General features: G+C 44.7%; 1 protein-coding gene across 2 annotated transcripts in view; it reads right to left on the reverse strand.

The window, feature by feature from the left end:
- Positions 1 to 1,893: 1,893 nt before the first annotated feature.
- Positions 1,894 to 14,553, reverse strand: part of EFHC1 (EF-hand domain containing 1) — a 71,171-nt gene continuing 58,511 nt past the window's right edge. For both annotated transcript variants that reach the window (XM_028097500.2, XM_028097498.2), the window contains 4 exons: positions 9,958 to 10,101; positions 7,278 to 7,488; positions 5,643 to 5,750; positions 1,894 to 3,813 (listed from right to left, as the gene is read on the reverse strand). In XM_028097500.2, the coding sequence (XP_027953301.1) occupies positions 5,670 to 5,750; positions 7,278 to 7,488; positions 9,958 to 10,101 (436 nt within the window). In that variant the 3' untranslated portion in view covers positions 1,894 to 3,813; positions 5,643 to 5,669. The remainder of the gene's footprint in view (positions 3,814 to 5,642; positions 5,751 to 7,277; positions 7,489 to 9,957; positions 10,102 to 14,553) is intronic.

Raw genomic sequence — 14,553 nt, forward strand, 5'->3', positions numbered from 1 at the left:
CTTCCCAGTGGGGTTTTCCTCCCCTGCTGACCCAGGCGAACAGACTTCGTTCGCGAATGTTGTTGCCGCCCTCTGCTCTTCCCTGCTGGAGGCGGGACAACAGAGTGGTCTTTCTTCCCTCCCGCTGCCTCCCCTGCCTGCAGCCCTGCTCCTCCGAAGGGACTCTGGGTACAACTGGGGAAGCGGGTCATTGTCCGAGCATGTGAAACTTCCGTGGGACCCCTCTCCGGCCCCGGCTGGCCCAGGAAGCAGCCTTCACCCTCTTGCTTTTCTCTGGTTCCCACCGGCCTAGTTTACCTGCTGCTCCTCGTCTGCTGCCTCCCCTGCGGCCCGCTCCCTCTTGTTCTAGAGGTCTCAGAAAAGCACTGGGACTGCTGTGTTCCGTGCTGACCCTGTGCTCGGCGACCCCAGAGTGCTTGTCCCAAGCGGGCCCTCCTCTTGTGTACGAAGTGCCTTACTTGCCGTGGGGCCTCCCAGCCCCCGCGCGTGCTGTGTGGCCAACCCCACCGGGCAGGCCTCTGGGGCGGGTTGTCCTCTGCAGCCAAGGACACTGGACCCCGGTACATTCCATGTAAAAGGGACACGGATTGGGAGTTTGGCCTCATTTGTCTCCGTCCCCGCCCCCCGTGGGGGTGGGGTTCATGGTATGTTCTAGGTTTTGTTTTGGCCCACACGGGTGGCTGCAGAAGCCTTGAGGGCCCGGCCGCAGGCACCTGCACGTCCTACCTGTGGAGGGAAGCCCAGGGGCCTCCGGGGGCACAAGCCCCACCTCGGCCAGTCCTCCCAGCGCGCCTCCTCCCCATTAAAAAGAACAGTAGCCTGGCTCTAACTTCTTCCAATCTTTTTTGCCTCCTATTCAACCCACAGTTGGTAAGATCAAGGTGTTTACTTTTACTTCCCAGTCACAAGTGTTTGCTCCCAGACCCCGGTCTGACGGTGGGTCTGGTTTGGTCGTTGCAGAGTTTCTCCGCGCTCCTAACTCAGTGTTACCTATGTTAGCAGCCGCAGCTGCCCGCCATCCCCTTGCTCCTCCGGGTTGTGCAATAACTCCCCCAGCCCGTGGTCTTCCACAGGCCCTGCTGTCCCTAAGTACCCTGCAGCCGGGAAGGGAAGGGACCCGCGGGGGGGGGTCGTCCTCCCCTACCGAAGAAACGTGCGCTACTTTCCCTTCATCGCGGTCATCTCTCCATCCTGAGTGGGTTTCAGTGGCACTCTCCTAGAACAGTGTAGCATCGCCTTAGAAGGCCGTAGATTTTTCTTAAATCAGTTGAAAAGGAAAAAAAAAATATTCTCATGATGGGGCATTAAATAAATCCGTGTCTGGGAATAAGATCTCTTGGGACACCTGAGATGTCACCGTCACTCTAAGAGCATTCTAGAGTTTCTTGTTCGTGTGGAGAGGAAGGAGGTGGTTCTGAGGGGCAGCCATGCGTGCACTGTTCACTGACAGGGGCTGGCTGGGGCTGAAAGCTCCGCTGTGTCCTTGGGTACGGATTCGAGTGTTCATGTGAGGAGACCCCCACACCTCATTTTTCAGTTCTTTTGTTCAGTAAACACCTGAAGGATGAGCTGAGGCTGCTGGTGCCGTGAGCAACTCATAATGCAAATGTGGACAAGTCTTGTTTTTCTATTTTAGCCTGTTCATGTCATGGACCAAATTTCAACTAGGAACTCAAGGAAAATTTGTACCTGCCGTATTTATGCTTTCATGTAAAAGGTGGGGTTTTTTGGGCGGGGGCGGGGGGGTCTTTTTACTTTCAATGAACTTTTTTCAAAAGCCTTTTCCACTGTTTCTGTCTGGTTTTAAAACAAATTACAGTTTTGTATGGATTTTTTTAATGTACATTTTGAAACAAATCAAATATTTTTGAAATAACTGAATAAAAGGCATAGAATTATCAGTCTCGCTGTCTCTGGTCACTTTATCTTCCTTTTTAATCTGGATGCTTACATTTGTTTTCACTTGAAAAGTAATTTTGTGTCCATTTTAATCTCATTGATATCATTTTTCACTCTAATGGTCCTTTTTTGTATGTCTGTTTTGAGCGGTATTTGTTCATTTTGGTCCCAGAAAGGAGGGAATTGGAATGAAGGATGGAGAAAGTTATCTTGAGTGCTGGGTCGTTCTAGGCATTTTTGAGTCTGTAACTATAAAGTAAAGTAGAAAAGCAGAAAGGCTTTTTCTTGACACGGGGTCTGCCGCCAAGCTCCACGGGGAAGCACCTCGAGCTTGCTGCGTGATGCAGTCACGTCCTAAGGTGTGCGTGTAAAATCCTGCTGTTGGTGCTGAACAGTATTCGTCATGGTGGTGGGCCGTGGGGATTGCTGGGGTCTGTTCTATGGACTGCCCCTGCCTGCAGCGGTCTGTATTTTCCAGAACGGTCTTCAGAGAGCACAGGAGAGGAGTGCAGTTACGGGGGGCAGGTAGCCATGGACCCCCACAGGGCGTGAGGATGGCACAGGAAGCACTCACCTGAGGTGAAGCTGAGGGACACCCATGGAGGGCAAGCTCTGCTGCAGACGTGGGTTTTGGTCCGGCTCTGCCGGAAGACGCTAGGTGACCTTGGCCAGTTAACCTTTCTGAGCCCGTTTGTTTGTTCATCTGTGTTCTACAGTTTTGAGGGTTGTGTGCTTGCTGCTTGTTTTCACAGGGAGTGGTGCTGGTGAGATTTAGGGAAGGTGAATGCTGAGTGCATGGTACAAATAAAGCACTGTTGGCTGGTTTTTAATGAACACATACACTCAGGCTATTCGGTACCAGCAGGATCTTAAGGAGTCCCTCACCCAAGTGACCCCTGATTTTCTGGAAGCACTGAGAGGTCTTCTCCCCCTCTTGGTCCCAAATGCCCTCAAGGCCTAGAGACAGGGGTTTGACCCGCCCTACTTAGCTGGTATTTTCAAGGCCCCGAGGGTGGTTACAGACAGGGTGCAAGCCCCGGGCCTGAGCAGCGGCTGCCCCCGAGCCCATCTTCCCCGCGGGGCCGATTTTGCTGCCCCGAGCCCATAGCTGTCCCAAGCCGTCCTGTCCCCATTGCTCAGAGTGGAGAGCTGCCGTTCTCGGCCGCCTATGGGGCAGACGCCAGGCAGGAGGCAACCTGTCTCCCCTCCCTGGTGGCCCCCTCAGCAGAGGTCCTTTCCCCTCCCTGCAGTGCTGCTGGCTGCAGGCTAACGTCCCACGCTAACATCCCCTCGGCCAGGACCCCACTGCATGCCGGGGCTGAGTGCAGCCCAAGCGACATCAGGTGGCTGCGGTGCCATTCGGAATTCAGGAGAACGATCTGTGCGTGGGGCTCTACCCTCGGCGGGGCTTGTATAAACTAGCGGGGCTGAGCAGGGAGCGTGGGGCCCCCAGAAGTGACCTGCTGGCTCTGGTCGTCTGTACGTGGTGACGGAGCTTCCTGTCTTGGGCAAGCTTGGGAAGTGAGGCTGACGTCCTGTAGGCAAGCGCAGCCTGCCGTACTCAGCATAGCTCTCCGTGAGGCACTTGACCTTCACAGCGGGGCAGGCACAGAAGAGAACAGTCAGAACAAGGGTAGAAGGGTGAGGAGCACTTGGACCTCAGAAGGTGGGTGAGAGGACGTCTTCCTAATGTCTCCCTTTTGGCTTCGGACCAAAGCCGGCAGGTACCTCCGTCTGTAGCAGGTGGCGCAGACCTGTGAAAGACTTGAGGATCCAGTTTCGTGAACTTCCCTCTTGCAGGGTTGTGGAGAAGTTACTAGAGTGTGGAGTTCCTGAAAGGGACTGTCGGAGTGCAGTAGGTCCACAAGCTAAGTGAGGAAGATGCTTTAATGGACTCAGTTTGACCTGGGTCCCCTAGAGTTAAGAGAACGTGAGATTTAGTACCTGATTCTCACCTACAGTGAGTCTCCAGGAAAGGACCAGCTGAGCTGCTGAACTGCACAGGCCAGAGAGCAGTCTAGACAGACACACAGCAAGATTGAAGGCCCTGGGAGGGGAAGCCTGAGGGGACGAGGAGGAGCCCGGAGGGAATGTGCTTTTAGGACCAGGCACGCTGGAGACTGGGCCATCTGAGGATGGCATCTGAGAGGTTTCCTGTGGGAGTGTCCTTTCTGGGGGGGGGGGGGAGCGAGAGAGCCAGCCTTTCGGCACATGACACACAGGAGGCCCTGACCCAGATGATGACTTCACTGGACCCAGAAATAAGACTTTGCCCCTTTCCTCTGGGATCTACTCGCTACCCTTCCCGGACACTACACAGGCCAGAAACAGCAGTGTGGCTGAGTTGGGAGCAAGGGGAGCAGAAACCAGAAGGAAGAAGAAACCCGCTATACCTATCACTCACACACACACTAAGGCTTCTAAGTTTGGGCAGGCAGGATAGAGTTTAGGATTTTTACTTTAGACTGAAATGGACTTCTGAGTACTTGGAAATTAGGCTTTTACTAGTTAAGTGACTGAGGGCTTTCACTAGTTCTTGAGATACTGACCTGGAGCAGGAAAGGAGTCAGTACATATGGTCTTACAGCCCTTTGAGTAAGCTAGTTGGAGGGGGCTTGGCTCATCAGTGAAGGAAGAACGAGCCGTTCTGAGAGGGCAGGTGTCCTGGATCCTGTAGGGACAGCTCTCCCCTCCTTTACACCACCACCTGGGGAAGCAGGGAAGAATCTGGGCTGGCAGTTAAAATTGGAGGTGGTGGCTGGCCTCAACTCGGGAGCAGCCCTCATTCTAAAAGCTGAGGCAGAGCTCATCAGATAACCAGTTAACTACTTTTCCTCTCATCTCAAGGCTAGGCTCTCAAAAAGCAGCATTTTTCTACTATATATTTTAACTATAATTCACATCAAGGAATACATTTTCCATTATGACCCAGTAAATACACTCAAACAAAAGTTTCATGAAACAATATATAACCTATTTGTACCACACTTATATTTTCTATTCCATTTTTAAAACTGCAGGTCCACTAATGGGCCTAGAGCCACAGTTCAAAAACTGTGGCTTCCAGCCCGCAGCAACAGCAGAGTGTGCGTATTTCCAACACCCCACATGCTGCTGCCCCAGCAAAATCTGGCTTTCCTTCTGCTCGTAGTCATTCCATACCCATAGTAGTCCGCATTCTCCAGAGAACCAACCAATGGAATGTCTATGTAGAGAAAGAAGTTTTCTTATAAAGAATGGGCTCGTGGGATTATGGAGGCTGACAATTCCCAAGATTTTGCTCCCATGAGAGTGGAGGGTATAGTTCTAGTCTGAAGGCCAGGCCAGCAGGCACGAGACCCAGGACAAGCCAGTGTTTGAATCCAAAGGCATGCAGAATTCTCTTTCTTGGGGAATGGTCAACCTTTTCTGTTCAGGCCTTCAGTGGATTGGATGTGGCCCACCCACCCCAGGGGCAATCTGCTTTTACTCAGTCTACCACTTCAACTGTTAATCTCAGCCAGAAACGGACACACCCAGAGAAATGTCTAACCAAACATCTGGGCACTCCATGGCCCCAGACAAGTTGATACCTAATTAGCCATCACAATACCCTACCCCTACCTCCCTAAATAAAGCACCAATCTTAGCTCTTTAAAAGATCCAGTTTAATTTTAGTATTGAAATCTAAGAACTGAAAAATATAAAGATCCCTGTGAATGCCTCTATGAAAAGTACAAGGTGTTTCAAAACGTAGGTCTGACCTCAAAACGTCGTACTGCATTCTCTCCTCAGCCAGGTCGTTTGGAGAAAGCACGCACAAAGTGATAGTAGTTAATCTTGTCTTCTCTGTGAGGGCACAGCCTGATCAACTGCGGGAGAAAGGAGAGAGCAAGTGAGACAGAGCGGCAGGGCCCGCTTATTAATAACCATCCCCAGCCTTTGTAAACCAGGTCAGAGTTTAAATCGGCGGATTCTAAAATGCTCCTATGAACCTGGCACGTGGGTCAGACATAATCCCCATCTTCAACTGAATGAAACTGAAGCTCAGAGGAGTCAAGGGCCTGCCGGAGATTTCAGGACTCACATTTATAAGAACACTGTCATTTCCAGAGCACTCTTAATTATTTTTATATTCAAATACGAGCTTTGTCCACCTGGTCTGCACAGAGTAGAACTCTTTAAAATAGCAAGTTGCTGTTATCACAGGAAAGTAGAAGAATCTAGTTCCGTCACTGCTCACTTGATCTTTGCCCAAAGGCCAAGAAGCCTTGCGTCACTGCTCAAACCACGTCCCCTGAAGCTCCGCTCTAGGGGGAGTAGCCTGATCTGCTGTGGTTACCTTTACACGTGCAAATCATCCTTGCCACCCACACCTTCCCCACCCTGCTGACCGCAATTCCTATGTCAAGGTCACAGCACAAATGACTTAAAAAAAAAATCAAAAGCTGGGCATGCTGTCCATCTGAGATTTGGGAAGCTAAATGGGCATTTGCCCAAGTGAACACATTCTTTTCTACCTGCCCTCTTCCCCTCCCTGCTGATGTTCCAATATCTGAAAAATCCTCTTCTCCAGCACCACACGACAGCCTCCCCTAAATGAGTCTTCACTTCTGAACATCCCTTTTTGCTAAAATCTTTAAGAAGGTCTACAGCAGGGAGAAGTCTCAGTGATAAGTCACAGTCATCGGCAACTGTGGGAGAAATTTTGGTCCAAGTTCCAGGGAAGCCCTGGCTAGAGGGATTTCTAATGAAACAAAGGCACAAAACCCTCTCTGCAACTCACTCATGAAAATTCCAGGAGGACAAGGGAGAAGTCTCAGTGATAAGTCACAGTCATCGGCAACTGTGGGAGAAATTTTGGTCCAAGTTCCAGGGAAGCCCTGGCTAGAGGGATTTCTAATGAAACAAAGGCACAAAACCCTCTCTGCAACTCACTCATGAAAATTCCAGGAGGACAATGTCCATGTCCTTCCTCCGTGTGCAGCTGGCCCTGGGCGGTGGTCTCGCCCTCTCCCACACCCGCTGTACTGCTGAGCTTCGGTAAGCGCTGGCTGGGAGGGTGGCCACAGGCTCAATCCCATTACCTTTGGGTCTCCCCTTGGGGCTGCCCCTCTGGGATCACGGCTGCAGCCCTCCTTCGGCGGCCATGGCTTATCCACCATGCTGTGCGGTCTAGCCCATACCCACGTAAAGAGAGGCCTTACTACAGCCATGAGCAAAGAACCCCAATGCGACAATCAAGGGGAAACCATAAAAATGAGGGCCGAATAGGAGATCTGATTCAAACATCTTAAATTTTACCGTTAAAACCAAAACCACCCGCAACTGCCTCTGGGAGAGAAAAAACGGGTGTTCACAGCCTCTGCAATCAACCCAGAAGGGCAACTCCTACTGACCTCCTTAATCAAGGAATCATCAATTGGCAGGTTGAGAGAGTCACAGATTTTAAAGAACATCTCTTTGTCAATATATCCTGAAGCTTCCTTGTCATAAATTTGAAAGGCTTCGCAAATGTTATCTTTGCACGGATGATCTTGCAGTTGCTTCTGGATTGTGTCTATTAATGCCTCCAGTTCTTGCACACCTGGATCCTCTTTAGTTTGCTTGCTGTAGAGAAAGGAAGGAAATGCCTGGGCATCTTATTTATCCTTGACCAGTCTTAGCTCAGTGACCAAAGTTCTCCTTTGGTGAAGTTGGGGCAGCTTCTAACGACAAACGGCCCTGGCACGGAGGTGACCAATAACTGGACGCCTGCCTACGGGGGCTGGCTGACGGCTGGGGAGCCTGGTCAGGGGGGTGCAAGCTGACGCTCAGCCTCCCTGGCTGCCACCTGTTAAATCTCTGTACCACAAAGAGCCAAATCTACCACCGCCACCTCCCCAAGTTCGGTGTTTGTGAGTCACCTACTGCTGCTGAATGCTGTTGCACATCTGCAGCGTCTATGATACATCATCTGCAGATGAATGAGTTTTTAAAAAGTTAACACACATCATGATGTATGGTGACTAACATAATAAAATTTTAAAAAAAAGTTACATTCACACACATAAATTCACCCTGAATTTTATGAAAGATAGTGGATTGAGAAGGTGAGGCTTAGCATTTACTGAAATGAAGAGAGATGAGTAACCCACATCATTAGAAAGAGGGAGAACTCAGAAAGCACTCCTCCCTTATTCAATGATGAAAAAACAGACTCGAAGACCTTAGAGACTTATCCCAGATGTCCCAGCAGAGGCAAGACCAGAATGGACATCTCACTCAGGTTCTGATGTGTTCTTTCAAATACTTCCAGCCACCCCTCACCGAGCCCTCTCCCTCCACACCATCACAATAGTGGTCCCCCGTGGCTTTCCTGTTCCTATTTCCTCCTGCATATAATATTCGAAAGGTTCACTCTTCCAAACGGCCTCTATTAACTTAATTCTCTTTGGATCTGCTGGCAACCCTTGCTGGGGAAGGTACAAAGTGCTAGAACCTTTCAGGAACAATTTGGAAAACATGAAGCAAAAGCCCAGCAAAGAATTTCAAGTAATTTATCCTAAGGAAATAATCATGAGTTGTATACAAACATACAATCTAATAATTAAAGCTGTTTTGAGACAGCCAAAGGTCTAAAAAAATCCTCCCCAAATCAGGAATTGGTTAAACAATATCCAAAAACGATGAGGCAATATAATAATAATGCAGCATGGACAATGTTGCAGGTAGAGTATACAGATCTATTAGAAAAATCAAGGTGTAAAAGTACGTACAGAAGGCTACATTTTGCATAAAAGTTGTGAGGGGAATAAAAACATATTTAAATCTGCTTATATTGTGCAAAGAAACTCTGGGAAGATATTTTAAAACCAATGAAATAGGTAGTTACCTATGGGGAATGGAGGGTAACAAGCAGGTATGTGTATATATAAATAAAACTCATGTGAATGTAATATGCACTCAAAAAATTATCAATGCTTCATAAACATTTCATATCAGAAATGTTCATGATACACTATCAAGTGCAAAGAGCTAGTTAAATATTACAGGATTAATTCTATTTTATATGCATATTAAAGCAATATTGGAGGTAATCATCTCTGGGTTATGGGATTTTAAGAAATATTTTTATTTCTATTTTCTAAATTTTTACTCCCTGAATGTTATTTATTCTGGGCATGTATTACCTTTATAAAGGTAAAGACAAAACAATATAAATTCTAATAAAAATCTCTAGTATCTAAATGCTGTCTGGCATTATTTATTATTGAAGCAGAATATGTGTATCTGATGGGTATACCTCCAATCATACATACTAAATTATGCATAACTGCCAGAGAGCTATTTTAGTGGCAGAAAGCAGTCAAACCTCAATCTTGCATATCTTCCCAGGAGTTAGTGCCATGGTGCATATATATTTAAAATGTGATCATCCAGTCATTTTGGGAAAGAGAAGATAATTCTCCCTTTCCTGAAGGGGCCAGATGTTCATACTGCTTCATACAATAGGGAAAATGCCCATGGCATCTGCTGTCTTTGAGTACGATGGAGTAAACTGAAACAGCTTGCAACAGAGCTTGGTACTCTTTAACACAGAGCTGGTGAAAGTTATAGCCCCTACTTTATTGAGGGGGTGTAAACCAAGACCCATTTTCTAGGAAAGCTGCAAGACCCACATGTTAACAAAGGAACACAAGGGCTCAATGATTATCCTTAACGGGACTGCCAACTGAAAGAGATGGCTGGGTTCCCAACACGCAAAGTGTGGACTCTGTGCCAACCCCTCCAATGCCCTTCTTTTACTTTCCATAAAAGCAAACATAAGTTTTATAGGGTGATTGAACTCCCATAAGTAAGAAAGACTTCATGAGTTTCATTCTGCTCTTAGAATATTTTCCTAGGAGCAACCTGGCAAAACCCTCTACTTAGCAAGAGCTAAATGGAATTCACATATTTTCTTCAACAGCAAAGAGACTTCAATCTTGTTCTTTCTCATATTTTGGGGGCGGGTAGCGGGCAACTCTTCAATGAGTTAGAACTTTAAAGTGTGGCCATTTCCATTGCAAAGATTCAGTGTCAACCCCTTGGCCTGACCTTAGCTCTTGATCCATGATCCAAGGTCTCCCCTTGGTCCCAGTGAAGGTAGACCCACTCCCAGGACAGGCAGTCCCTTGCTCAGAGAGCTTCGGGTAGTCAGGAAGCTGAGTAACAACATTCTCGATTTCTTGCTGCTTTTCTCTGTTGAGACAGAAGAAATTATAGTAAAGACTATGAGCTCTAGAGTCTGACTGGTTCAAAAGCTGTTTTACCACTGAAAGGCTACATGATACTGAGTAGATTAGCTACTTGCTGTGCTTCAGTTTCATTATCTGTCATATGGGAGCTTTGAAAGGAAGTCACCTCATAAAGACTGTGGTGAGAATTACATGACCTGTTACATATAAAGCACTTAGTACCTAACATAGACACACACAAATGTCAGCTTTGAACAAAGTTCTTCTGACAGTCCTAGGAGAAGTATTCTCTCATCTAACAACTATTTGTTGAACATGTATGGCCCAATTCTAGAAGGAACCTGTCTCTAATAAGGATCCCTGATCTCCAGAAGGAAATCAAAACAGGGACTTCAAAATTACTCAAAGAAGGGAGAAAATGACCATTACCATGTAGAGGAGGTACAAAGCCTGAGAGGACCAGGAAGGGCTGAACTAGGAGGTGGCATTTGACCTAGGCCTTGAAGGATGTGAGGGCTTAGGCCTGCAGAATGAAATGAAGGAACTGCAGACTGGGAACAGCCCGAGAAAAGGCTTGAAGAAAGGAATGCTAGAGCTTAATATAATAAAACCTGTTTGGGGTGCAGAGTATGTGGAAAGGTAAACTGGAACTCTAAGTTAGATGGTCATTTGGAGACACACTATGGAGTTTCTTAGATACCAGACTAAGAACTTCAGAGTTTTGTTTTTAAGTGATGGAAATCTCTTAATAGTAAATATGATGAAGAAATCAAAAACAGGTCAAAAGGGAAACCAAAAAATACCTTGAAACAAATGAAAACGTAAATACGACATACTAAAATATGGGATGCAGCAAAAGCAGTTCTAAGAGGGTAGTTTATCACAATAAATGTTTACATTAAGAAAAAAAGGATCTTGGGGTGCCTGGGTGGCTCAGTCAGTTAAGCGTCCACCTCTTGATTTCGGCTCAGTGTTGTGAGATCGAGACCTGCATTTGGGCTCTGCACTGGACGTGAAGCATGCTTAAGATTCTCTTTTTCCCCTCTCCCTCTGCTCCCCATCTCCTGCTCATGAAGAAAAAAAATAAACACCCTAACTTTATACCTCAAGGAACTAGAAAAAGAAAAAACTAAGCAAAAAGTTAGCAGAAGGAAGGAAATGATAAAAATCAGAGCAGACTAATGATAGAGAAGGTCCATGAAACTAAGAGCTGGTTTTGTGAAAAGATAAAATTGACAAACTTTTAGCTACAGTGAGAAAAAAAGACAAAATCAGAAATGAAAGGTGATATTACAACTGATATCACAGAAATACAAAGAATCGTAAGAGATCATTATGAACAATTATACATCAACAAATTGGATTACCTGGAAGAAATGAATAAATTCCTAGAAACAAAACCTACTAAGACTGAATCATTGAGCTAGAACACCTGAGCAGACCAATAACAAATAAGGAGGTTGAATTGGTAATAAAAAAGAAAAGCCCAGGACCAGATGGTATCACTGATGATTGCTACCTAGCATTTAAAGAGAAGTTTATACCAATCCTTCTCAAACTCTTCCAAAAAAACTGAAGAGAAAGGAACCCTCCCAAACTCATCTTATGAGGCCAGCTTTACCCTGATACCAAAGCCAGACAAGGACACTACAAGAAAGTTATACACCAGTATCTTTCGTGAACATAGATGCAAAAATCTTCAACAAAACACTAGCAAACGAAATTCAACAGCACGTTAGAAGGATCATATGCCATGATCAAATTATATTTATCCTTTGTATGCAATGATGGTCCAACATACACAAAAATCAATAAATGTGATACATCACATTAACAGAATGAAGGATAAAAATCATATGATCATCTCAATAAAGAAAAAGCATCTGGCAAAATTCAATGTACTTTCATGATAAAAACTCTCAAAAAATTAGGTATAGAAGAAATGTACCTCAACATTATAACAGTCACATATGACAAACCCACAAGCTAACATCATACCTAATAGTGAATAAGACAAGGATGTCCAGTCTTGCCGCTTGTATTCAACACAGACCTAGCCAGAGCAATTAGGCAAGAAAAAGAAATAAAAGGCATCCAAATACAAAAGGAATAAGTAAAATTATCTCTGTTCACAGATGACATGTACTATGTACAGAAAACCTTAAAAACTCCACCAAAAAAAGTTAGAACTAATCAACAAATTCAGTTAAGTTGCAGGAAACAAAAATCAGTTGTGTTTCTATACATTAACAATGAACTATCTAAAAGAAAAAAGTATAAATCCCACTTATAGCATCAAAAGCAATAAAATACTTAGGAATAAATTTAAGGACATGAAAGACAGGTACACTGAAAATGAAGACATTGAAATAAATTAAGGTGCAACCAAATGGAAAGATATCTTGTGTCCTTGGATTGGAAGAATTAATCACTGTTTAAATGTCCACACTATCCAAAGTGATCTACAAATTCAATGCAATCCTTATCAAAATTCCAATGGCATGTTTCACAGAAATAGAAAAAATAACCCTAAAATTTGCATGGAACCACAAAACCCCCCAATAGCCAAAGCAGTCTTGAGAAAGAACAAAGCTGGAGGCATCACACTTCCTGATTTCAAACTATCATTACAAAGCTACCATAATCAAAACTACATGGTACTGGCATAAAAAGAGACACATAAGCCAATGGAACAGAATAGAGCCCAGAAATAAGCTCATGCATATATGGTCAACTGTCTTTGACAAGGGTGCCAAGAATACACAATGGGGAAAGGACAGTCTCTTCAATAAATGGTGCCAGGAAAACTGGGTATCCAGGCAAAAGAATGAAAATGGATCCCTATTTTATAGAACTCACAAAAATTAACTCAAAATGATTGAAGACTTAAACACAAGACCTGGGACTGTGGAACTCCTAGAAGTAAACAAAGGAAAAAAGCTCCTTGACATTAGTCTTGGCAGTGATTTTTTTTGGACACCAAAAATACAGTCAACAGAAGCAAAACAAACAAGTGCAACTACACAAAACCAAAAAAGTTTCTGCACAGCAAAAGAAATAATCAAAATGAAAAGGCAACCTATGAAATGGGAGAAAATATTTAAGAACTGTCTTAGTCCATTCAGGCTGCTATAACAAAATACCAGAGACTGGGTAGCTTATTAACAATAGAAATTTATTTTTCTCAGTTATGGAGGCTAAAAGTCCAAGATCAGGGCACCACAGATTCCACGTGGTGGCTGGTGAAGGCTCTTTTTGGTTCATAGCCAGTATCTTCTCACTGTGTCCTTACATGATAGAAGGGGGCTAGCAAGTTCTCTGGGGCCCTTTTTTTTTTTTTTTTTTAATAAAAGCACTAACCCCATTCATAGGGTTCTCATGACCTAATCACCTTCCAAAGGCCCTTCCTCTTAATACCATCACATGGCTTCTTAATAAGGATGTTATCAACTTATAAATTCTGGGGGGACACAAACATTCAAACCATAGCACAAACCATATATCTGATAAAGGGTTAATACCTAAAATATGTAAGGAACTCCTACAACTCAATAGCAAAAAAATAAACAATCCAATTAAAACATGGGCAAACAACCTGAGAAGACATTTTTCCAAAAAGGATATACAAATGCCAGTGGGTACATGAAAAGATGCTCAACATCACTAATCATGAGGGAAATGCAAATCAAAACCAAAATGAGGTATCACACCTATTAGGATGGTTATCATCAAAAAGACAAGAGATAACAACTTGGGGAGGATGTGGAGAAAAGGAAACTCTTGTATACTCCCACTGTAGGTAGGAATATAATTTAGTATAGCCATTATGGAAAACAGTTATGGAGTATCCTTAAAAAATTAAAAATAGAACTATCATAGTATCTAGCAATCCCACTTCTGGATATATATCTGAGGGAAATGAAATCAGGATCTCAAAGAGACATCTGCACTCCCATATTTACTGCAGCATTATTCACAATAGCCAAGAAATGAAAACAACCTAAATGTCCATAGATGGATGGAGTTTAAAAATGTGACACATATATAAAAACATGGCACAATGGAATGTTACTCAGCCAGAAAAAAGAAGGAAATCCTGCCATTTGTGATAACATGGATGAACCTGAAAGATACTGTGCTTAGTGAAATAACCCAGAGAAAGACATACTGCATAATCTCATTTATATGCAGAATCTAAAAAAAGTGGAACTCCAGGGGCTGGGGGAAGGGAATGATGTTGGTCAAGAGTACAAACATTCAGTAACAAGATGTGTAAGTTCTGGAGGTCTAATGTACAGCATTGTGGCTGGAGTTATACTGTACTGTATACTTGATATTTGCAGAGATCTAAAGCATTCCCACCACACACACACACACACACACACACACACACACACACACACACACACGTAAATGGTAGCCATGTGAGGTGATGGATATGTTAATTAACTTGATC

The sequence above is a fragment of the Eumetopias jubatus genome, unplaced genomic scaffold (assembly GCF_037043125.1).
Source record: "Eumetopias jubatus isolate StellerSeaLion01/CBP00866 unplaced genomic scaffold, mEumJub1_p1.0 scaffold_6, whole genome shotgun sequence".
Classification (NCBI taxonomy): Eukaryota; Metazoa; Chordata; class Mammalia; order Carnivora; family Otariidae; genus Eumetopias; species Eumetopias jubatus.